This window comes from Rhinoderma darwinii, chromosome 8 (genome assembly GCF_050947455.1).
Source record: "Rhinoderma darwinii isolate aRhiDar2 chromosome 8, aRhiDar2.hap1, whole genome shotgun sequence".
NCBI classification, from domain to species: domain Eukaryota; kingdom Metazoa; phylum Chordata; class Amphibia; order Anura; family Rhinodermatidae; genus Rhinoderma; species Rhinoderma darwinii.
This window is the reverse complement of record NC_134694.1, coordinates 1,619,943-1,644,548: the sequence shown is the minus strand read 5'-3', so window position 1 is coordinate 1,644,548 and position 24,606 is coordinate 1,619,943. Positions and strand designations below refer to the sequence as shown.

The 24,606-nt window shown below is 48.7% G+C and overlaps 1 protein-coding gene across 1 annotated transcript in view; it reads left to right on the top strand.

Annotated features, from left to right (window-relative positions):
- The window catches only part of NOTCH1 (notch receptor 1), a 49,885-nt gene extending 25,494 nt beyond the window's left edge, over nucleotides 1-24,391 (top strand). The window contains exons 5-34 of the mRNA XM_075834621.1: nucleotides 3,358-3,480; nucleotides 5,606-5,839; nucleotides 6,011-6,166; nucleotides 6,254-6,439; nucleotides 6,532-6,645; nucleotides 7,825-7,938; nucleotides 10,233-10,466; nucleotides 10,587-10,697; nucleotides 11,225-11,417; nucleotides 11,678-11,823; nucleotides 11,904-12,017; nucleotides 12,785-12,904; nucleotides 13,421-13,573; nucleotides 13,667-13,895; nucleotides 14,010-14,211; nucleotides 14,300-14,453; nucleotides 14,545-14,729; nucleotides 14,828-14,960; nucleotides 15,480-15,737; nucleotides 15,829-15,941; nucleotides 16,295-16,863; nucleotides 17,771-18,190; nucleotides 18,282-18,430; nucleotides 18,955-19,177; nucleotides 19,380-19,470; nucleotides 19,639-19,804; nucleotides 19,905-20,203; nucleotides 20,909-21,056; nucleotides 21,142-21,239; nucleotides 21,607-24,391. Of these exons, the coding sequence (XP_075690736.1) occupies nucleotides 3,358-3,480; nucleotides 5,606-5,839; nucleotides 6,011-6,166; nucleotides 6,254-6,439; nucleotides 6,532-6,645; nucleotides 7,825-7,938; nucleotides 10,233-10,466; nucleotides 10,587-10,697; nucleotides 11,225-11,417; nucleotides 11,678-11,823; nucleotides 11,904-12,017; nucleotides 12,785-12,904; nucleotides 13,421-13,573; nucleotides 13,667-13,895; nucleotides 14,010-14,211; nucleotides 14,300-14,453; nucleotides 14,545-14,729; nucleotides 14,828-14,960; nucleotides 15,480-15,737; nucleotides 15,829-15,941; nucleotides 16,295-16,863; nucleotides 17,771-18,190; nucleotides 18,282-18,430; nucleotides 18,955-19,177; nucleotides 19,380-19,470; nucleotides 19,639-19,804; nucleotides 19,905-20,203; nucleotides 20,909-21,056; nucleotides 21,142-21,239; nucleotides 21,607-23,055 (6,884 nt within the window). The 3' untranslated portion in view covers nucleotides 23,056-24,391. The remainder of the gene's footprint in view (nucleotides 1-3,357; nucleotides 3,481-5,605; nucleotides 5,840-6,010; nucleotides 6,167-6,253; nucleotides 6,440-6,531; nucleotides 6,646-7,824; nucleotides 7,939-10,232; nucleotides 10,467-10,586; nucleotides 10,698-11,224; nucleotides 11,418-11,677; nucleotides 11,824-11,903; nucleotides 12,018-12,784; nucleotides 12,905-13,420; nucleotides 13,574-13,666; nucleotides 13,896-14,009; nucleotides 14,212-14,299; nucleotides 14,454-14,544; nucleotides 14,730-14,827; nucleotides 14,961-15,479; nucleotides 15,738-15,828; nucleotides 15,942-16,294; nucleotides 16,864-17,770; nucleotides 18,191-18,281; nucleotides 18,431-18,954; nucleotides 19,178-19,379; nucleotides 19,471-19,638; nucleotides 19,805-19,904; nucleotides 20,204-20,908; nucleotides 21,057-21,141; nucleotides 21,240-21,606) is intronic.
- Nucleotides 24,392-24,606: the final 215 nt, after the last annotated feature.

Here is a 24,606-nt window from a genome sequence, read left to right as displayed (position 1 = left end):
TATTTCCAGAGAAGCAAAGGATTTTCCGCTGAATTTTCATTATCTTGCTCCACAGCTCTGGCTGCCCTATGCTCGTGTCACCGCTGATGTTTTGTAACGTGTGACGACCCCGCGAGCCGCGCACAGTTCTAAAACAGGAAACATCCGCCCCGCACAAAGCGGAAGTTATTTCTTCCTCCGCTCACAATAAGCAATAAAAATGAAGAAATTCCTTTTTGTTTAGACCAAGACGAATATAAAGATCCACGGCGTCCCCGGCACGTTTTAAAATGGCGACTGCCGGTCTGATTATGTCGCCATCAGCAAAAAAAGACAATCCTTTCTGATAACTACTCGTTCTATGATAAGCGGCGTCTCCGCCCGTTCCACTGCGACTGTAAAAAACTGATCGGAGAGAAAGAAGGCGTCTTATCGGAAGCGCAGATCCCTATGCTGAGTGATTATACGATACGGGGGTTGGGAGACTCGTCCCTATCCCCTACATTAAATCAATATGTGTCGCTCGTGTACTATCCAGCGCGCTGAACCCTACACTAAATCAATGTGAGTCACCGGTATATACAGGGAGCATTACCCAGAGGAATCCCAGCAGATAGACAGGGGACCAATGATCCCAATTTTATAGACACCGACTTTTGGGGTTTAAAACTAAAATTGCGCAACGTTTGCATGCAGGTTGAGGGCAGACGGCTGTTTTGTCTGGAATGAGATGAGAATAATGCGATATAAAGTAGGTAGTAGCGGTCTGGACATGCTGGGAGTTGTAGTTCATATGCTGAAAGCGTATATCCAGTAAGACGTCTCCTGTTCATGAGCCGCACACTCGGACCCACGTTTACTAGGGTGGGTGGTTTTTGCGCCAGCCTAGGTAAAGGAGGCAGATGAAATGATTTGCACCAAATTTATTAAAAGATGCCGACCCCTTTAGTACATTTGCTGCATTTTCACCCGTCTGGAAATAAAACTCCAGCCTGCTATAAAACTGGCGCCATTTCCATCTATTCCATCTTGGCGGCCTCGCACACCTTTCTATTCGCTTTCCACACTTGGGAAAAGTCGCACGTTTTGTTATAAAATGTTGTACCTCATTTGAGACTTGTTAAAGGGGCGGTGTAGCCTGCGTGGTGCACGTGGGCCAGCGTTCCAGGAGCTCATGAGCAATTTATGGGTTAAGTTGTGAATCGTCAGGTAGTTCCTCCTTCCTCTTGGTTCTGCACCCAGGCATGTTAAATCTGGGCAAACATTAACCTGCCTGGTACTTTGAAGCCGCACAACAATAGCCGCCCGGGTTTTATGGGCTTGTGGAGCAGGTGTCGCCAGCAGCACATTCAGCCCCTGGACATTTTATCACAAAAAAAAAAGATCAAAGAGCAGATGACGTGATCCCCGGGTGCGTGCGCGGCGGCGGGGTGTCCTGCGCTCCCATCACACCTGGATTATTGCTGCCTTTTATTGTGCCGGCTGCTGCAGCGACTCTTATTATTTTTTGAGTGTTGGTTTGGGCCGGTTTGGTTGCAGGAGAGCGGCGGCCGGGCGGCAGATTTAGAAACGCTTTTGGAAAGACTTGTTTCTTGTTGTTGGATAAACCCGTACAGATCAGATTACACCTGACGAGCTGGCGGAGCGCGGGCGGCTGAACGGCAATGTTGTCATTGTAAACACAACCTGGGATGGTTCTCGCATTGTTCACATTCAGTTCCATTATTGGGCCCCTCCCGGGCCCCGCTGCTGAAGTGAAGCATTTATGTTCTCGCCTTCAGGCTGCAGGAAAAGCTCCGCCGCTGTTTATTATAGAAATCCTGATGTTATCTGACGAGTTGTCAAATACGCCCCCCCCCCCTCGTATTCGCAGTGATTTATGGCGCAGCCCTGGTTCGCGCACACCAGTTATACACACACATATATATATATATATATATTTCTATGAGTAGGAGCAGCGCAGTGACAGAACAGGTTCACGTAGATTTATCGCTTCCGTTTCTGTTTCTTTTTATTACAGTAAAACTTTTTGTAACCTTTTCAACCCATCTAAACAAAATTGTCAAGTCCTGTATACATAAAGCAGACTCAGTTTGTTACAATGTATCCGTCTAGAAAATCCTATAAGAGCTAAACACATCAGAAACACAAATCTCTTTCCTGTCCTGATAGTTTGTTACAATGTGTCAGTGCAGGTAAAATGTGGCAGTCTGGTGTCCGGGCTGTTTAGCTCACAGAATCGTCTAGACTGGATACAAAACCTTCAGCTGTGAGAAGTATTTTCAGTTTGCCATTCACTGGGAGCAAGCAGAGATCTTGAAAATGGTGATGATGGGATGCGCAAAGTATAGGAGAAAGTTGCAGAACTTTTCGTTAAGTAAACGAGTCGCCTGGATTTTAGTTTTCTGCAGAATCGCTCGGTCGTTTGTACGTGGTTATTAGTAAGTCGGGGGAACAAGCGTTCTGAATATTCCCTAATCCGGACAGATGCGTTGGGAATGGCGCGCGTTATCCCATGTGCTGCGAGCCCTGATAGGCGGCGGCCGCAGTCTGTTTAATGAGTAACTCGCCACATGTTGGTCTTGTGTACGAGTTCCCAATAATCAGACTGGCGGCAGCAATAGAAGTCGCTTCTTACCAGTTTTACAATCTCGGCCCGGCCCCTCCCTGGCGCATTGATTGCTGCCGGATACTTGGACTAATCTCACTTGTTACTCAATCTTCATCTTCCTCACACTTGGCAATTAAAACAACAGTTTCAATGTCAATCATATTCCTGCCAATAACCTGCAGCGATCGATAATCTAACCAGTCAATCGGCGCTCGTTTAATGACCATATACACGGCGCGGCGCTCCACTGTATGGGGACGGATTGTTAACACGATTGTACGGTCCTTATACGGTTTACGTTTTATTGCTATACCGACTGCGATGACTTTTAGGGCTGCATAAAAGCTGCGATCAGCCGATGATTGAGCGTTTGATCGTTTATCGGCTGATCGCTGCCATGCAATGATCGTAACTAGCATTCGTAGGAAGGTTTGGGTGCCTGATGATTGTGTAAATAAGAGCGTGAACCGTTCTCTACTATTGACTACAAACCCCGGCGGATAAACTCCTTGTATTGTGTATACAGCGACTTCTGCCGCCAAACGAGGCCACGTCCTACAAGGAGATGTCATCACAATCCTGTAACGATCAGTGGTGGCGATGAATATTCGTCGTGTTTCACCTCCACATGAGAGGCCGCCATCTTGTTTCTTGACACCATTGAACCATTTCCTTACGGTCACAAACTTTGTTAAATAGTGATGACACTTGACGCAATGGAGTTTTAACCCCAAATAAATGGCTGAATTTTTTTTGTCTTTTTATAGGATTTTCTGGTCAAAACTGTGAGGAAAATATTGACGACTGTCCGGGAAACCAGTGCAAGAACGGAGGAACCTGTGTGGATGGAGTGAACACCTACAACTGCCGCTGTTCTCCTGATTGGACAGGTAGGGCTATATCTGTATATACAGGGGGACCGGTCTGTCTCTATCTGTATATACAGGGGGACCGGTCTATCTGTCTGTATATACAGGGGGACCGGTCTATCTCTGGCTGTATATACAGGGGGACCGGTCTATCTCTGGCTGTATATACAGGGGGACCGGTCTATCTCTGTCTGTATATACAGGGGGACCGGTCTATCTCTGGCTGTATATACAGGGGGACCGGTCTATCTCTGTCTGTATATACAGGGGGACCGGTCTATCTCTGTCTGTATATACAGGGGGACCGGTCTATCTCTGGCTGTATATACAGGGGGACCGGTCTATCTCTGTCTGTATATACAGGGGGACCGGTCTATCTCTGTCTGTATATACAGGGGGACCGGTCTATCTCTGTCTGTATATACAGGGGGACCGGTCTATCTCTGTCTGTATATACAGGGGGACCGGTCTATCTCTGTCTGTATATACAGGGGGACCGGTCTATCTCTGGCTGTATATACAGGGGGACCGGTCTATCTCTGGCTGTATATACAGGGGGACCGGTCTATCTCTGGCTGTATATACAGGGGGACCGGTCTATCTCTGGCTGTATATACAGGGGGACCGGTCTATCTCTGTCTGTATATACAGGGGGACCGGTCTATCTCTGTCTGTATATACAGGGGGACCGGTCTATCTCTGTATATACAGGGGGACCGGTCTATCTCTGTCTGTATATACAGGGGGACCGGTCTATCTCTGGCTGTATATACAGGGGGACCGGTCTATCTCTGTCTGTATATACAGGGGGACCGGTCTATCTCTGTCTGTATATACAGGGGGACCGGTCTATCTCTGGCTGTATATACAGGGGGACCGGTCTATCTCTGGCTGTATATACAGGGGGACCGGTCTATCTCTGGCTGTATATACAGGGGGACCGGTCTATCTCTGTCTGTATATACAGGGGGACCGGTCTATCTCTGGCTGTATATACAGGGGGACCGGTCTATCTCTGTCTGTATATACAGGGGGACCGGTCTATCTCTGGCTGTATATACAGGGGGACCGGTCTATCTCTGTCTGTATATACAGGGGGACCGGTCTATCTCTGTCTGTATATACAGGGGGACCGGTCTATCTCTGTCTGTATATACAGGGGGACCGGTCTATCTCTGTCTGTATATACAGGGGGACCGGTCTATCTCTGTCTGTATATACAGGGGGACCGGTCTATCTCTGTCTGTATATACAGGGGGACCGGTCTATCTCTGTCTGTATATACAGGGGGACCGGTCTATCTCTGTCTGTATATACAGGGGGACCGGTCTATCTCTGGCTGTATATACAGGGGGACCGGTCTATCTCTGGCTGTATATACAGGGGGACCGGTCTATCTCTGTCTGTATATACAGGGGGACCGGTCTATCTCTGTCTGTATATACAGGGGGACCGGTCTATCTCTGGCTGTATATACAGGGGGACCGGTCTATCTCTGGCTGTATATACAGGGGGACCGGTCTATCTCTGGCTGTATATACAGGGGGACCGGTCTATCTCTGGCTGTATATACAGGGGGACCGGTCTATCTCTGGCTGTATATACAGGGGGACCGGTCTATCTCTGGCTGTATATACAGGGGGACCGGTCTATCTCTGGCTGTATATACAGGGGGACCGGTCTATCTCTGGCTGTATATACAGGGGGACCGGTCTATCTCTGGCTGTATATACAGGGGGACCGGTCTATCTCTGGCTGTATATACAGGGGGACCGGTCTATCTCTGTCTGTATATACAGGGGGACCGGTCTATCTCTGTCTGTATATACAGGGGGACCGGTCTATCTCTGTCTGTATATACAGGGGGACCGGTCTATCTCTGTCTGTATATACAGGGGGACCGGTCTATCTCTGTCTGTATATACAGGGGGACCGGTCTATCTCTGTCTGTATATACAGGGGGACCGGTCTATCTCTGTCTGTATATACAGGGGGGACCGGTTTATCTCTGGCTGTATATACAGGGGGACCGGTCTATCTCTGGCTGTATATACAGGGGGACCGGTCTATCTCTGGCTGTATATACAGGGGGACGTGTGTGTATAATATATCTTTTTTTTTTTAATTTATTTTTTTCGTGTCGCAGGTCAGTACTGCACAGAAGATGTTGACGAGTGTCAGCTGATGCCAAACGCCTGTCAGAATGGCGGCACCTGCCATAATACCCACGGAGGATACAATTGTGTCTGTGTCAACGGCTGGACTGGAGAGGACTGCAGCGAGAACATTGACGACTGTGCCAACGCCGCTTGTAACTCCGGGGCCACCTGCCACGATCGAGTAGCGTCCTTCTACTGCGAGTGTCCACACGGCCGCACAGGTGAGATCATAATGTCTGACGTCACCTGGCGCGGCTTCTGGACATATTTCATATTCGTAGCGTATTTCATCATGTTTTTTTTTTTTTATTCAGCCATTTGTCCTTCGCAATCCAATAAATAAATGCACCCAGTAAATAATGAAAGCTTCGCTGCCCTTTCTTGCGTTCCAGGTCTGCTTTGTCACCTGAATGACGCTTGTATCAGCAACCCCTGCAACGAAGGCTCCAACTGTGATACCAACCCGGTCAACGGCAAAGCGATCTGCACCTGCCCCTCGGGGTACACCGGACCTGCCTGCAACCACGACGTGGACGAGTGCTCTCTTGGTAAGAAGCCTTATAATCGTAGATGGTGAATAACGTGAAGTTGGACATTTATGGAAAGTCGCATTAACCCTTCGTTTGACTGTGCAGGTGCCAACCCCTGTGAACACGGCGGAAAATGCATCAATACCCAGGGCTCTTTCCAGTGCAACTGCCTCACAGGCTACACAGGACCTCGCTGCGAGATTGATGTTAATGAGTGTCTCTCCAACCCCTGTCAGAATGACGCCACGTGTCTGGACCAGATTGGAGAGTTCCAGTGTATCTGTATGCCAGGTGCGTCCATTACCGATCAGGAAGGTGCGGAGCTCCTCCTCATTCTGGTTGTGCAGCGTTCTCGTATGAACTGTTACTCTTTCATTTTTTAGGTTATGAAGGGAAATTCTGTGAAATCAATACAGACGAATGTGCCAGCGGCCCCTGTCAACACAACGGCAGATGCATCGATAAAATCAACGAGTTTCACTGCGAATGCCCCACAGGTGAGAGATCGGATCAATAGGACAGCGCTGTCTGGCAAGGTTACGACTAATCTGCACCTGCAGGAAAATCCCACTCATCAGCTGCTCCGGATCTGTAGCGGCCCGGGGTTTGCGGGATGGATTGATTCCGTTCTATGATCAGGGTGATTGTAATTCTTGAACAAAAAAATAGGAGGGTTCCTCCAGCTCGCCTTATCACGGGTATGGTTGGTTGTAAGCGCACGGGTCCTCGTGTCGGCACACGGATTTGCATAGACAAGAAGGTAAAAAATGGATCCGGCGCTGAGTTTTGTGCATCTGTTAAAACGGGAAACTTCTTCCAAGTTTTATTTCGAAAAGTTAAAACAGTGAAAAAATGTACGGGTATTTCCAGAGTACAATAGGTGGTTAGCGGTATAGGCGGTGCCTACGCGTTTCAGACGCTGATTGCGTCCTTAGTCATGGCTTGTTATCATAGGAATGAACAGTCACAGGTGTTATATAGAGAAAGTGTGAGGTCCATATGTAGCGGCACTGACTGGCACAGTTGAGGACGGGGCACTTACAGGGGGAGGGTTTGTGCACCACCTTCCCCCACCCCCGGTGTTCTTAAAGTCAGACTCTGGTTACTTTAGTCCCATGTGACCCCGATCCTGGACCAGGAGACGATTTACAGCTTTTTTTTAAATGCAGTGGGATGTGAAGCCGGACAAGAATGTTAAACTGAGCTGTGAAGATTGTCGGGTTGAGCCGGCTGGTTTTGTGCCGTGAGGCGTCTTCTTCAGCTCACGCTGGACTTGCATTGACTGGACGCCATATTGGATCATGTACGGCTATAGATCGCGATGATTGGCAGCGCTTGATATTGTAGGCAATGTTCTTGCGATGAGAAAAGTGCAGGGTCAGACCCCTAATACCCCCTTGTCTGTGTCGGGCCGCTATTGTCTGCTCTTTCTATTATGTAGATGCACTGAACGCACGGGTATTTGGAGAATACTGGAATTCCCAGTCATTGCCTGGACATGCAGGTTCCCCTTATAGTTCCAGAGTCCAGTGGTGAACCCCCACCTGAGGCTGTCAGTGAATAGAACTACCTTTTGGCGAGTTTTCACATGGTCCTGACATGCTGACGTTACTGGTTTCTGCGTTCAACAAAACCAATCGTCAGAAATTTAGAGAAGTTTTCTTTCCTCTTTTTAGGTTTTAACGGGCACTTGTGTCAGTACGATATCGACGAATGTGCCAGCACGCCCTGCAAAAATGGCGCCAAATGCATGGACGGACCCAACACCTACACCTGTCAGTGCGCAGAAGGTAACGTACCGTCAGCATCGGCTTTCTGGGATTTGTGCTCTTGTACTGACCAAAGGGACAAACGTTTCATTTGTCCTGAGGATTAGACAATCTCCGTTCTGTGCTGCAAAAGCCAATGGATTCATCATGAAAGACCCTGGAAAGTGATCCGTGGCGGAGCAGATGTCTGCAGCTTTGGTGTCGCAATTAGAGTGAAAGCAAACGCTCCCCATGTGGAGCGCGGGGCGGAGGTGTTGTCGGCACACAGGGGCTCTTTTCTTTTTTTTCCTTTTGTGCGTTTATCCTTTCTCGAGCCAGAAGATTGTATTCTGCGGAGAAGGGAGAAAAGACGCGGGAAAAGTTTGAGGCCGCTTCACAGAAAGCCTTTTTTTTCTTTTGCATTGTGCGGCAGCCTGCGAGGAGTGGCCTTGATGGGTCCATGACATGAGCCCCGGGGGGAGACAATGCCACTATTGTCACGGCCGAGCGAGCTCACAGCTGAATGACTTCTAATCTGGCTCCTGTGAATGGCAGCGAGCGATGAAAAGATGTTCTTTCCAGCAAGTGCAGTCAGTGTTTTACTCCCTGCGAGCGAATGGAGAGGACGGAGACTCCTCAGCTTTGCATAGTTAATCGCTTCAAACATTTTTTCCCCCATGTTACCGTAGCGACAGATAAAATATCACCGTAGCCAGATTTTAACTTATCCGAGAAATTTTTATTTTTTAACAAATCACTGCGGAGACGGTAAGTATATTTCGACAAAGGCAGATTAACTTTTTGGCGTCCATGTTTTTAGTTAAACCGGACCGGTCTCCGCCTGTTCCTATTTAAAATTAGCATAGGGCAGTGTACGGCTCCTCTGGATGATCTAGCGGGGGTTACTATGGAGAGATCAGAGCCCTAGAAATGGTTCCTGCTGTCCATGGGAGTCCCGCTCTACTGCTCATGTGCAACTTTCTAGCCAATTACATAAGTAGTGTTGCTTATTTGTCATCTGATTGGCTAAGAAGTTGCACATGACCAGTAGTACGGCTATTCATTTTATTTCATGTGTGGGGGGTCCATTAATGTTAATGGACCCTTTAAGGCTTGTGACTAAGGTCTTATTCACAAGACAAGGTCCAAGTGTTGCCGTTTTTAACGACCGATTTTGACCCGTTTTGCATCCGTTTTTTCCCTGTCCGTTTTAAAATCGGATGAATTTCATTTGTACATTTTTTGCCACACACTTCCCTCTGTAGATACTGCCACAGTCCCCCCCCCCCCCCCTTGTAGGTAATGCCACACAGCCCCCCCTGTACTTAATGCCACACAGCCCCCCCTGTACTTAATGCCACACAGCCCCCCCCTGTAGGTAATGCCACACAGCCCCCCCCTGTAGGTAGGGCCACACAGCCCCCCCCTGTAGGTAGTGCCACACAGCCCCCCCTGTAGGTAGTGCCACACAGCCCCCCCTGTAGGTAGTGCCACACAGCCCCCCCCTGTAGGTAGTGCCACACAGCCCCCCCTGTAAATAGCGCCACACAGCCCCCCCCTGTAGGTAGCGCCACACAGCCCCCCCTGTAGGTAGCGCCACACAGCCCCCCCTGTAGGTAGCGCCACACAGCCCCCCCTGTAGGTAGCGCCACACAGACTCCTTGTACATAGTCACCCCCCATAGATGGAACCCCCCCACCCCCTACTTTCCTGTAGGGGACGGCTCCAGGAGAAGTCCCTCACTTCACTGTCCTTATATGGACAGTGAAGTGCGGGACTTCTCCTGGGTCGGAATCCCTGGCCACAGCGGTGGGGATTCCGCTTCAGAAGTCAGGGACTTCTCCTGGAGCGGAATCCCCATTCCCCGGCCACAGCGTTGCCGAAGCTGTGGCCGGGGATTGGGGATTCCGCTCCTACAGGGAGCAAAAAAAATAACCTCCTCCTCACATGCACTTCGCACTGTGGGGAGGAGAAGGAGAGCGCGCGAGCGACGGAAGACACGGCCGTCACTTGGAGCACGTTCAAGTAATGGCCGTATATTACCCGGCCCCACAGACTTCTATGGGAGCCGGGAGAATGGCCGAGAATAGGGCATGTCCAATTTTTTGACGGCCGGATTTCACGGTCGTGTAAATAGCCCCATTAGGGGTCTGCTGTTCCTGCTGCAGCCGTGTGACGGGGGTTTTTTGAACGGCCGTCACCCGGGAAACCCTCTTGTTTGCATAAGTCTCCTAACCCTCAAAAAAATCCTCTTATCCAGCGCACAGTGTATGGTGTATATACAGGTCGGTCCAGTGTTTACAGGGCATTGTGAGTAATACTTTTTTTGTTTGCAGGATTTTCCGGCCCCCACTGTGAAGTGGATATAGACGACTGCAAGCCAGACCCCTGTCATTATGGCACCTGCATCGATGGCATCGCCACCTCTACCTGTGAATGTAAACCTGGATATACGGGAAGGCGATGCGACACCAACATTAATGAGTGCCTGAGCATGCCGTGTCAAAATGGAGGAGACTGTGTGGACAAAATTAATATCTACGTGTGCCAGTGCCTCAAAGGGACCACAGGTAGGAGGCGCCCACCGGCATCGGGGACATTTATCCTAATGTGTAGATTCCTGTACGTTTTTTTTTCTGGGAATTTCATTGCTAATAATAATAATATTTTAACGTCTTGTATTTTTTAAGGGCCCAACTGTGAAGTGAATTTAGACGACTGCGCCAGCAATCCCTGCGACTCCGGGAAGTGTATTGATAAGATCAACGGTTACGAGTGTGCCTGTGAGCCGGGCTATGCCGGTAAGAGGGCCGGGGACTACATCGCTGAGTCTCCATGCAGCACCATTTGTCAGAGCGCAGCGTGTGGGACGTCGGCTGCTTCAGCCTCGATACTGGTAGAGAATAGGCACCTGAGGACAGAGATTAGGGCGTCCATTCAGCTCGGTGGAGGGATCAGGTTTCTGAGTTGGTCTGACTGCTGTGTTTATTAGGGAAGGTTAATACGATCCTTTGATTAAGAGTCTACCCCCCTGCACGGCCCACTGCCCACCTGTGCAAAGCCGAGTTTTATGGGACATTTTTCTCCCCTTAATTCCTCATCTGTCCTGTGATCAATAGAGCCTTTCTTCCACTAAATAGCCCGTGTGCGCCCCACTAAAAGCCTCGCTCCCATGAGAAACGCCAATAGGTAACTGGAGAGACGTGACCTGCTCAGCCATTGTCAGGAGGCTCCTTATTTTCTCCCATTTCATCGCATCTGCATTCTTTTTCTTTATAGGAATGTGATCCGCCATTTTCTAATTGTAATTTCGTTACTTTGTATCCAGGGAAGATGTGTAACGTTAACATTGACGAGTGCGCCAGCAATCCCTGCCACAACGGCGGAACCTGCGAAGATCTCATTAACGGCTATAGGTGCACGTGTCTCGAAGGTTTCCAAGGACAAATGTGTCTGTCTGAAGTGGACGAGTGTAGGAGCAACCCTTGTATCCACGGAAACTGCCGCGATGGCGTCAACGGGTAAGCGTTCACGAGGGATGGCCAGACCGAGCAGGAGTCCGAATGGATTGGTCTTCAACCTATTTCTTAGGGTGAAACACAATATTGCCCATCACAGCGGTTGGCACCAAACATTTCTAGATGTAGACAACTTTTCCAGTGGATGTTGTGCTCTGTTACTAGGCAGATTTGCTATTCAGGCATCTAGGAAAGCTGGGTGACCGGCCCCGTGGCAGCAGCCATATTGGATGTCCATATCATTTTAGTGTCTGTTGTTTTAGGTACAAATGTGACTGCGACTCGGGCTGGAGTGGGAACAACTGTGACATTAATAATAATGAATGTGACTCCAATCCATGTATGAACGGGGGAACCTGCAAGGACATGACCAGCGGCTACATCTGCACCTGTAGAGAGGGCTTTAGCGGTAAGTGACGTCGTCTGCGCAGAAAGCGATAATAGATTATTAGCCTTGTGTCCGATGATAAATATTTTGTTCTTTTATAGGACTGAACTGTCAGACAAACGTCAACGAATGTGCGTCTAACCCGTGTCTCAATGAAGGGACGTGCATCGACGGAGTGGCTGGATACAAGTGTATCTGTATGTTACCGTATACAGGTGAGTCATAGACCGACGAGGACCCCTATAGATAAACTCCAGGGCCGGGACGCCTTTCCAATACAAGCAGAGACGGTGCCTGGGAGAGTCGACTTGTGTTCATTGTTCTTTTCCAAGTAAAGGGAGGAAAATATTTTGCTTGGAAAAAAGTCCATGACCCCCTCAGCCCGTTCTCTCTCCAAAAACAACATGGTTTCCCAGCAAGTTAAGACTGTGCGATGAGTCTGACGATCCTGTCAGGTGCCGGGTGGAAAAATCCTCAGTGTTTGCGCATTTGGTGCCGTTTTTTTGACAGTTCTCGGGCGACCGGCCCACAATGCGCGTCTCGAGCCCCAGTGGGCGGGTGAGGGATTATTTTGACAGATTTGCAGTAGATGGGAATTGCTGTCAGAGTCCAATCCTGCTCCCCGGCTTCCTGCTTCCCCTTCCATTAAAACTGCAATGTGCACAATCGCAGGAAACCGGATTGAATTTCCTGCCTGGCCCCGGTCGCCACAGTAACCCAATGAGGATAGCGAAGGCTTTGGAAAAAGGCCACGGCCTATCGGCGAGATAGCGCTTCACCGAGAAAATACGCTTCCAACATTTTGTTTTTTCCTATTAATCTGCTCGCAAGAAACGGCTGATGTTTTTTATTTGTAGATTTGATGTTCGTTTAGACCTGCGGTAAATATCGTTGCTATATAAAAGTTGGAAATGGTGGGCTTGTCATAAAGTGGAGAGGGGGCTGCCCTGTGTTTTATTAACGCTTCTCGTCTCTTGTCCAGGGGCCACATGTGAGGACGTCCTGGCTCCCTGTGCCAATAGCCCGTGTAAAAATGATGGGAAGTGTCAAGAATCAGAAGACTTTGAAAGTTTCTCCTGCGTCTGTCCTGCTGGATGGCAAGGTAAATTTAGTCCTGAAATCTTTCATCCTGACACCCTACTGTAGCCGGATGAGCATAACCTTACATCTACTAGAATGCTGTGCAGCAATGTGCTTTATTTGATGGGGTTTCAATGTTGTGTAGTCAAAGGAGAGTCTGTCTGCACAAATTCCAAGCCAGCAATAGTGTGAATGCAGCTTTGGCTGTGAGTAGAGTACATGAGCTAAAATTCTGCTGATAATTTTTCTTGATGATAAAGTGGCGCTTCGTGTAAACGTCGGGGGTGCATTTTCTTTATATGTAACGCTGTACAGCCGTCGTCGAGTTTTTGTAATGGATCCTGGTCTGTGGCATATAAAGGCTTCCGGCCGCCTTGTTTGTTCTCTCCGTTATAAAGCTACTGTAACTTGATATTTATAAAACCTTTGCTATAGAAACTCCCGCGGATATTTTCCATGAATTAACCACCGGTGACCTGAAACCAGTCTCCATATTCCTACAATCTTATGGGGCTTATGTTTTTTCTCTATCCTAAAGGGCAAACATGCGAGATCGATATCAATGAGTGCGTGAAGAACCCCTGCCGGAATGGGGCTCTGTGTCAGAACACGAACGGCAGCTACAAGTGCGTCTGTAAACCGGGGTACACCGGCAGGAACTGCGAGACTGATATTAACGACTGCCAGCCGAGTGAGTGCAGCGCGCCCGCCTCCAGACGCCTCCATTTCTTGGTCATGGAATTTTGGGGGAGAACTAGAAATTGATTTTCTTTTTTCATTCTAGACCCTTGCCACAATGGAGGCTCCTGCACCGACGGCATCAACGCATTCTACTGCAACTGTTTACCAGGCTTCCGAGGGCCAAAGTGCGAAGAGGATATAAATGAATGTGCCAGCAATCCCTGCAAGAACGGGGCTAATTGTACAGATTGTGTGAACAGTTACACCTGCACCTGCCCTTCAGGGTTTAGCGGCATCCACTGTGAAATCAACACCCCGGACTGCACAGAGAGGTACCGCGGCCTCCGGAGACGTCTCCGCTTATCTTCAGTCCATTGTTTTTCAATGAAGGACGGATCACGACGAGTCCTTTATGTAGTTGAATGTTAATTGTTCTCTTTTTCCAGCTCCTGCTTCAATGGCGGCACCTGTGTGGACGGAATAAACACCTTCACCTGTCAGTGTCCACCCGGATTTACCGGGAGCTACTGCCAACACGACATCAATGAGTGCGACTCCAAACCTTGTCTGAACGGTGGCACGTGCCAGGACAGCTATGGGACCTATAAGTGCACCTGCCCCCAGGGCTACACCGGACTCAACTGCCAGGTAAGCGAGAACTATTCTAGGACGGCCGCTATTGGGACTGCTGATGTTTCGTATAGGTCCATCTAACTATACTGATATATTTCTGCAGAACTTGGTGAGGTGGTGCGACTCTTCTCCGTGCAAAAACGGGGGGAAATGCTGGCAGACCAACAACCTGTATCGCTGCGAGTGTAACAGCGGCTGGACCGGACTGTATTGCGATGTCCCCAATGTCTCGTGCGAGGTCGCAGCTTCACAACGAGGTGAGGGACTCTTGCCGATTTCTGCGCTCCATGATCACGTTATGGCTTTCCTTGGACGAATCCTGACACATTGTAACGCTTCTGTCACCAGGTGTGGACATCCATAGTCTCTGCCGCAATTCCGGATCTTGTCGTGACACAGGTAACACCCACTACTGTCTGTGTCAGCCCGGGTATACGGGGAGCTACTGCGAGGAGCAGGTGGATGAATGTTCTCCCAATCCATGTCAGAACGGAGCCACCTGTACAGACTACCTGGGAGGCTACTCGTGTGAGGTGAGCGCCTCTGGGCCTTGTGCTAAATAATAAGACCAGGACCTGAGATCAGATTTTATTTTTTATTACATATTATGTATCTTTATTATCTTCTGCAGTGTGTCGCTGGCTACCATGGGGTTAACTGTTCCGAGGAAATTAATGAGTGCCACTCTCACCCCTGCCAAAATGGAGGAACTTGCATTGATTTGATCAACACCTACAAATGCTCATGTCCTAGAGGCACCCAAGGTAAAGCACATACACCATAAATGACTGCAAATATGAATACAATGCGAGTGTCACAGGAACCGTCCAGTTAGGGCTCATTCAGACCAGCGTAAAACTCGTCCGTGTGCTGTGCCTGAAAATCACGCACAGCACACGGATCCATTGATTTCAATGGGGCCATTCACACGTGGAGGAGTTTTCACGCAGCGTGTGTCCGTTGCGTGAAACTCACTGCATGTCCTATATTTCTGCGTTTTTCACGCACTTACGCGCCCATTGAAGTCAATGGGTGCGTGAATCACACACAGCACACGCATGCACATCCGTGTGCTGTGCGTGATTTCCGCATCAATTCCATTGAAAATAAAAAAAAGTCCTTTGCGAGCGTGAAAAACACATGCCCCTCGCAAAGCACACTGATGCATAACGCAACGCACACGGGCCAGATTCACGCGCGTTTTTCGCGTGCGTGAATCGGATACGCTCATGTGAATTTAGCCTTACTCTTAATGTTGCATCCTCTTAACTTTTTGTCTCCAGGAGTTCACTGCGAAATTAACATCGATGACTGCAACCCATTGTACGAGGGACCCAGCCAAGAACCGAAATGCTTCAACGGCGGCAAATGTGTAGATCGCGTGGGCGGATACCATTGCAACTGTCTGCCGGGTTTTGTCGGGGAGCGCTGTGAGGGGGATGTAAATGAATGCCTTTCAAACCCTTGCGATGCCCGTGGAACCCAGAACTGCGTCCAGCTGGTGAACGATTACCGCTGCGAATGCCGACAAGGATTTACAGGTAATAATAATACGCGGTCTGATCCCTTCCTCTGGTTTGTGAAGTGGATTCCTGCAGCGATAATCTGATTTATTTATTTTAATTCCCGCAGGGCGGCGCTGTGAATCATTGCTCGATGGGTGTAAAGGAAAACCATGCAAAAACGGTGGATCTTGCGCTATTGCGAGTAATACAGAGCGAGGATTCATCTGCAAGTGTCCCCCGGTAAGAAGAGATCATCACGTGTACACTCTGTAGTAGAAGTCTGATGAGGGAAAATATTCACTCGGAGACTGAAATCCCACCCGACCTAGTCCTGCTCACACAGGAGCAGCTGGACATGATCAGGACAGATTTTCAGCCAATTGATGTAAACACTGTTTCTTTTCACTGACAGCAAGCATAGATCTTTAAAAAATTTGTGAGAAATTAAAACACAGTTCTTAGAAAGTGGCAGAGCCGTTCCTTTGCTCTTGGGTGCACTACTTTTCTAGCCTAAATAATGTTCCCTTCATTGTCTGATGTGGTCGGTGTTTGATTCTGTGGATGATAATATATATATTTTTTTTTTAATAAAGGGATTTGATGGCGCTACTTGTGAATATGACACTCGTCTGTGTGGGAATCTTCTCTGTCACAATGGCGGCACCTGTATATCTGCCCTCAAGACCCCGAGATGCGTCTGTCCAGATGAGTACACCGGTCCCTTGTGTCAGTATCCGGTCAGCAGTCCCTGTAACTCCAACCCGTGTTACAATGGCGGCACGTGCAAGTTTGTAACAGAGGAGCCTTTCTACCACTGCATCTGCCCCCGGAACTTTAATGGTCTGTTTTGTCACATCCTGGACTACGGCTTTGAAGGCGGCCACGGACGGGACATTGATCCTCCCGATTTCAAAGATGTTTGCGGGATTGACCTGTGCGCTGCTCAGGCTGGAAATAAGATCTGCAACACCAACTGCAACACTCACGCCTGTGGATGGGATGGAGGTGACTGCTCCCTCGACTTTTACGATCCTTGGAAGAATTGCACCGAGGCTCTGCAGTGCTGGAAATATTTTAACGATGGTAAATGCGACTCCCAGTGCAACAACGCCGGATGCCTCTATGACGGATTTGACTGCCAGAACATTGACAACCAGTGCAAGTAAGTTACAAAATTGAGGAGTAGCAGGTGGTTGAGACCCGGGTGAGCAGAGCTAAAGGGGTTTCCCACTACCAGACAACTGATGACCTATGCACCGGATATGTCATCAGTATATGATCGGTGCGGGTCGGACACCTGGACCCCACATCGATCAGCTTCTCCGGCTGACTGCGGGCACTGGATATCATCGCACACTATATTGTGTACGGAGCAGGAAGCTGTTGGCTCCGTACGTTGCGAAGTGGCTGTACTGCAGCTCTGCTCCTATTCACTTGAAGTACTGCAGCTTGGCCGCTATTCTGTGACCGGAGCCAACTGCTTCCAGCATGTACGTCCGGTGCTCTGAGGCAGCTGGATCAGCTGATCGGTGCGGGGTCCAAGTGTCGGACCCCAACCAATCATATACTGATGACCTATCCGGTGGATAGGTCATCAGTTGTCCGGTAATGGACAACACCTTTAAGGCGGGCTGGCAGTGCGGCATGCACGGGGGTTGTCTAGCTGGCAGTGCGGCATGCACGGGGGTTGTCTAGCTGGCAGTGCGGCATGCACGGGAGTTGTCTAGCTGGCAGTGCGGCATGCACGGGAGTTGTCTAGCTGGCAGTGCGGCATGCACGGGGGTTGTCTAGCTGGCAGTGCGGCATGCACGCGGGTTTTCAGCTGGCAATGCGGCATGCCCGGGGGGTTTTCAGCTGGCAATGTGTCATGCACGGAGGGTTTTCAGCTGGCAATGCGGCATGCACGGGGGTTGTTCAGCTGGCAATGCGGCATGCACGGGGGTTGTTCAGCTGGCAATGCTTCATTTAAAACTGTATATCTTTCTACATTATTATGGAATTAATATGTCAGTAGAACAGGTTTATTTCCAGCAGCTGTGACTGATCTTATTTTTTTTTACTTTTTTCAGTCCCCTCTATGACCAGTATTGCAAGGACCACTTCCAGGACGGTCACTGTGACCAAGGCTGCAACAATGCCGAATGTGAGTGGGATGGTCTGGACTGTGCTAATAACATGCCAGAGAAATTGGCTGATGGCACGCTGGTACTAGTAGTCCTGGTGTCCCCAGAAAAGCTGAAGAACATTTCAGTTGACTTCCTCCGTGAGCTGAGCCGGATCCTCCACACCAATGTTGTGTTTAAGAAGAACGAGAATGGGGAGTTTATGATCATCCCGTACTACGGGAATAAGGAGGAGCTGAAGAAACATCACATTAAAAGGTCCACCAGAGAATGGTCTGATGCCCCACGTGCCATCTTCAGCAGCGTGAAGGGTTCCCTGATCCCGGCCAGATATCGGCGAGAACTGGATCAGCTGGAGGTGAAGGGGTAGGTAGAGCTTTTCCTTCCTCCGCTGGGCTTCATGTGATCATCCTTCTCATGAGTCCATAGTAAAGGATCTGTGTAACCCTCCACGCAGGTCAATCGTCTACTTGGAAATCGATAATCGTCAGTGTTTCCAGACCACGTCTCAGTGCTTCAACAGCGCCACGGATGTTGCGGCGTTCCTCGGGGCTCTGGCTTCTCTCGGCAATCTAGACCTCCCATACAAGATAGAGGCTGTGAGAAGTAAGTTCCCAAACTTCAGCGCTCGGCACAATAAAGAATTTCAAAATCATCTTTTTTTTTTTTTTTTTTTCATCGCGCTTCGTAAATAAAACGTCTTTCAACTTTTTTTTTTTTTCTTTTGACTGGATTGACGTCAGGATCATTAATTCTTTAAGAAGGAGAAAAAGAAAGGGAGAGAAATTGATCAATAGCGTACATGAGGTGCTAGAACCGTTATCTCGAAAATCCACGTAAATCCTCTGTCTTAACAGCTCAATGAGAGCGCAGTGATGTGAAGTTGATTAATCCGTTTTCTTAAAGGAGTAAAGAAAAACCCGTCTCTTGATACTGCCGTTTGGGGCAGGAGAGAATTTTAAGGGTAATTTGCAATTCTGATGAGTAACGGAAAATAATCTTATTTTTGGAATGGTCTTTTCTTTCTTTTTTTCTAATCTGGTTAAAGAAAATTCAGTTCATTTTCGTTGTGTTGATGCTTTGAAATGCAGCTTTAATGTCTGTCTCACCGAACTTCTGGTCGTCTTCAGGTGAAACGGCAACTCCCCCGCCCAGCTCGCCGCTCTATCCTAGTTTGGGTGTCAGCCTGTGCGTCGTCCTGGTCATCTTTGCTGTCGTGGGAGTCATCGTCATCAACAAGAAGAGGCGCCGAGAGCACGGACACCTCTGGCTCCCGGAAGGTTTCAGTCCAAATGAGTCAACCAAAAAGAAGAGGCAAAATCCCCTAGGGGGGGAGGATTCTGTGGGTTTAAAGTAAGTGTTAAATCCGACGCTGATGTCAGACCGTCGCGCTGCTTTATTTTACATATTGAATAGTTCACTTTTATATTTTGCCGTCTCTCCAGTTCTGCGTTTTAGCTTTTCCGTTGTCACAATGTCGTGTTTATGTAACAATCTTACTTTATTTTATATATTTTTAATCCTTTTGTTTTATTTCTTAATTTTACAAATAAAGGCCACTAAAAAATGCTGCCGATGGTTCTTTGATGGATGATAATCAGAATGAGTGGGAAGATGAAGAAAACTCGGAAAGCAAGAGATTTCGGGTAAGAGTCACTTTTTTATAGTAGTTGTTGATCATTTTTCTGGTGATGTTTTGCAGGGGGCTTTACATATTGGGGTCCTCATAGGGAGTTGTGCGGCATTTATAGATGGGGGTACTCCATACGTTAGAAGGTGGGGGTCCCTGTGCTGAACGTTGTCTTCTCCCTCAGTTTGACGATCACGTCATACTTCCCGATCTTGATGATCAGACCGACCACAGACAGTGGACTCGGCAGCACCTGGACGCAGCCGACCTCCGAGCTCCATCTATGGCTCCGACTCCTCCCCAAGGAGAGATTGATACGGACTGCATGGATGTTAATGTGCGAGGACCTGGTAATCATTTTTCTTATTTTTATTTGCTTGGGGGGTTATTGTATAATTGTTTGCTGCAATTACCTGAAAGCATCACATAACCGTCTCTTGTCTCTTGCAGATGGCTTCACCCCACTAATGATTGCAGCATGCAGCGGAGGAGGACTTGAGACCGGGAACAGTGAGGAAGAGGAGGATGCTTCAGCCAACATGATCTCTGACTTTATTGTTCAAGGTGCCAATCTGCACAACCAAACCGACCGCACCGGAGAGACTGCCCTTCATCTGGCTGCTCGATATGCCCGCGCTGATGCTGCCAAGCGGCTTCTGGAGTCCAGCGCTGATGCCAACGTACCGGACAACATGGGGCGGACTCCTCTTCATGCTGCAGTTGCAGCTGATGCTCAAGGCGTTTTCCAGGTGTGTAGTCACATTTTACTCTAGAAATGACATTAGAGGTTTGGAGGTAAAATGCATTGTATTGCTGCTTCTGTGTCTATGAAAGACACACCAAAATCATAAGAATAATATCCATCCACGTGACTGACCCCTCCATCCGTGTGACTGACCCCTCCGTCCGTGTGACTGACCCCTCCGTCCGTGTGACTGACCCCTCCGTCCGTGTGACTGACCCCTCCGTCCGTGTGACTGGCCCCTCCGTCCGTGTGACTGGCCCCTCCGTCCGTGTGACTGGCCCCTCCGTCCGTGTGACTGGCCCCTCCGTCCGTGTGACTGGCCCCTCCGTCCGTGTGACTGGCCCCTCCCTCCGTGTGACTGACCCCTCCCTCCGTGTGACTGACCCCTCCCTCCGTGTGACTGGCCCCTCCGTCCGTGTGACTGGCCCCTCCGTCCGTGTGACTGGCCCCTCCGTCCGTGTGACTGGCCCCTCCGTCCGTGTGACTGGCCCCTCCCTCCGTGTGACTGGCCCCTCCCTCCGTGTGACTGGCCCCTCCGTCCGTGTGACTGGCCCCTCCGTCCGAGTGACTGGCCCCTCCGTCCGAGTGACTGGCCCCTCCGTCCGTGAATATATTAAAAATCTCCAATGTAAGCGAGTCGGTAATCTGAACGGAAATCTCGATATCCCTGGAATTACGGTTAATCGTGATCGTTTTTGTTCTTGCGCAGATTCTCATTCGGAATCGAGCAACAGAATTGGATGCCCGCATGTACGACGGCACAACTCCGCTAATCTTGGCGGCTCGTCTGGCGGTGGAAGGCATGGTGGAAGAATTGATCAACTCCCACGCAGATGTGAACGCGGTGGATGATCTTGGTAAACACTTGGACGCTATTTCATCCATCACATGCCGTCCCTGCACATTCTGGAAACTTCTAAAATCTTTGTTTTTGTCCTCCAGGAAAATCTGCTTTACACTGGGCAGCGGCTGTGAATAATGTGGATGCAGCAATGGTTCTCCTGAAAAACGGCGCTAATAAAGACATGCAGAATAATAAGGTGAGGAGATGTAATAATTGTGTAATCAGATATGTGGTCTCTCTGGGATGATGAAATGTTCTGCTCTGGAACTTACTCTCTAAGGCCCTGTTCACACAACGTTTTTTGGCGCTGATTTTGATGTGGAAACCACTTTGAAATCAGCGCCAATAAATGCCTGGAACCGCCTGGAAGCAGAGAAGGCGTTTTTTGTTTTTCCCGCGGCGCCCAATGGCCGCAGCTGAAAAACGCGGCAAGAAATTGCAGTCAGGTCAAAATTCCAGATTTTTTTCTGCCTGCAAAATACTCGGTGTGAACAGGGCCTTAGGATGGGTAATAGGGAATGTGTTGCTGCCAGTTTTCTAACCTGCTTGATCTCTACCTGCAGGAAGAAACTCCTCTGTTCCTCGCTGCGAGAGAAGGAAGCTACGAAACGGCCAAAGTGCTTCTGGATCACTACGCGAACAGAGACATCACCGACCACATGGACCGGCTGCCACGTGACATCGCACAAGAGCGCATGCACCACGATATTGTTCGATTATTGGACGACTATAACCTCGTGAGGAGTCCACAGCTGCACAACGGTCCCATGGGTGCTTCAACTTTATCTCCCATCTGCTCTCCTAATGGTTATATTGGGAATATGAAGCCAGGTGTGCACGGGAAGAAGGCACGGAAGCCAAGTGCCAAGGGTCCTGGGTGCAAAGATACCAAAGACCTTAAATCCAGAAGGAAAAAGTCTCAAGATGGCAAAGGTGGGCTCTTAGATAACAGCAGCTCCGGTGTCCTGTCTCCAGTGGACTCGTTGGAGTCTCCTCACGGATACTTGTCTGATGTCTCCTCTCCACCCTTGATGACCTCTCCATTTCAGCAGTCTCCATCAATGCCTCTTAACCACCTCAGCAATATGCCAGATACCCACATCAGTATGAATCACATGAATATGTCTGCCAAGCAAGAAATGGTTGGTGGCAATAACCGAATGAGTTTTGACTCCATGACACCCCGTCTTGCCCACCTTTCCGTATCGAGCCCCAGCGCTGTACTGAACGGAGGCTCCATGCAGTTTACGGTGGGTGGAGCAGCTGCCATGAATGGCCAGTGCGACTGGCTGAGGCTGCAGAATGGGATGGTCCCTAACCAGTACAATCCCATGAGGACTAACCTCCAGCAGGGCGGACATCAGCAAGCCACGGCAGCCCTCCAGCACAGCTTGATGACCTCTTTGCGCAGCGGTTTGCCAACCACTGCTCTTTCACCTATGATGACATATCAGGCAATTCCGAACACGCGGATGTCCAGTCAGCCTCATCTTCTGCAAGCTCAGCAAATTCAGCAGATCCAGCAACAAAACCTGCAACTCCAGCAACAAAGTATGCAACATCAGCAGCATCAACAGCAACAACAGCAGCAGCAACAGCAGCAGCAACAACAGCAACCACAACAGCAGCAGCAACACAATGCAACATCTGCATCTAGCACCCATATTGGTGCACCCTTCTGTGTGAATGACATGGGCCAGTCAGACTTGCAGCAATTGTCGAGCCTACGTTCCACTATGCCCCAGGATACCCAGATCCTAACCAGCTCCATGCCAACCACCCAGTTCCTGACGCCGCCCTCACAGCACAGTTACTCTTCTCCCATGGACAATACCCCGAGCCACCAGTTACAGGTTCCAGACCACCCTTTCCTGACCCCATCCCCCGAGTCACCGGACCAATGGTCAAGCTCGTCCCCTCATTCCAATATATCTGATTGGTCAGAGGGCATATCGAGTCCTCCGACGAATATCCAGCCCCAACATAATCACATTCCCGAGGCTTTCAAATAAACTCCAGAGCCATAAAGCGCGGCGCCGTCACCGGGCGGGATGTGGGACCCTGGAACAAACTTCTAGAAAAGAAGCAAAAACTTTTTTATACATTTTTATATTTGAGAGACGTGAACAATTTTCTTTTTATTTATTGAAGTTCTTTTAGCGGTGACCTAAACCATGAACCACTGCCCCCGCTTTATTTATGTTTCTAACAATGAGTTTGTCTCTTGTTTTTTTTATATTCCTGCCTTAAAGTATAAAAAACAAATAGATGTTTATTGTGCAAAGTGAAATGACGGAGATTCTTAGTATTGAAAACGATATTTATTCCCCTCCCCCCCCCCCCTCCAACAGTCGCAAAGAACAAAACAATTCAGCCCCGAAGAAAACATTGTACTTTTTTTTTTTTTAAGGTGTAAAATTAAAAATCTATATGTTATTGTGAGCAGCCGGTGTGGCCGCGGCGCCGGGACCTTCTCCAGGATTACGGTCGGTTCTTCATTAAAACTTGAATGTACATTTTCCTCCATAAAAACACTCAATACTTACACAAGACCCGGCCGGATTGGAATTGGCACGAAACAGCAGATTGTACAGACGTGTTATGGACCGAGGGATTTGGTGCCCAAAAACTTTTTTTTTTTTTTTGTACATTTTTGTTTTTTTAATTATTATTATTGTAGAAAGCAAAAAAAAGATTCTGAAGGTCTGAACTATGTTGTGCTATTAATGTGACCCTCTGTACGTTATATTGGTTTATGGTCGGTGTCTATACATTTGACATCTTTCCCGGCGTCCTCGTCCCACCAACTGGGATCGGTGCCGCGGCGAAACAAACACAAAAGTGATTTTTTTGGTACAAGCCTGTGGCGTTTCTAAGCTTTGTATATAGAGATTATTCCTGTACTGTGGATTTTGTTTAAAAAGTCTACGTGAATATCCCTCATCTGGATCACATTTCAGGTTCAGCGCGTCCGCCGCGGTTCCATGCCGGGAACTCAAATCAGACATTTCAGCAACGGACGCTCATGAACAAATACACGTGGGGGGATCGGAGATTTACTGGCGATGTCGTCCCCCGCTGAAGAGTTTACGAGACGATGTAAAAAGCGAATTACAACTAACGTAGGAACAGAGCTGAACTGTTCAGTCCCTTCTTATGCGGCTTCTAATATGTGGAGAAATAGCGGGAGCACCGGACGCCATCTTGTAAAGCAAAACGGGGACAAGAAAACAGACTAGAGCGTAGTGACAAATATCTTATATATATATCTACCTGCAAAGTTGTAGTTTGCAAATAATGATGTAATTTTTTTTATGGCTTTGTAAACAAACGTTTTTGTTAAAATAAATCATACAAAAAAAATAAAGTTTTTGACATTTTCTTAAAGAGCCCAGAGCTCAGCTAAGGAAGAGGTGTCTGTCTGTCCACAAGCTTTCTGACTGTTTCCAATAGCAACCAGAACTAATGTGATTTACTCCAGGTCAGTACAGGATAAGTGATGTAATGTATATACACAGTGACTCCACCAGCAGAATAGAGAGTGCAGCTCTGGAGTATAATAC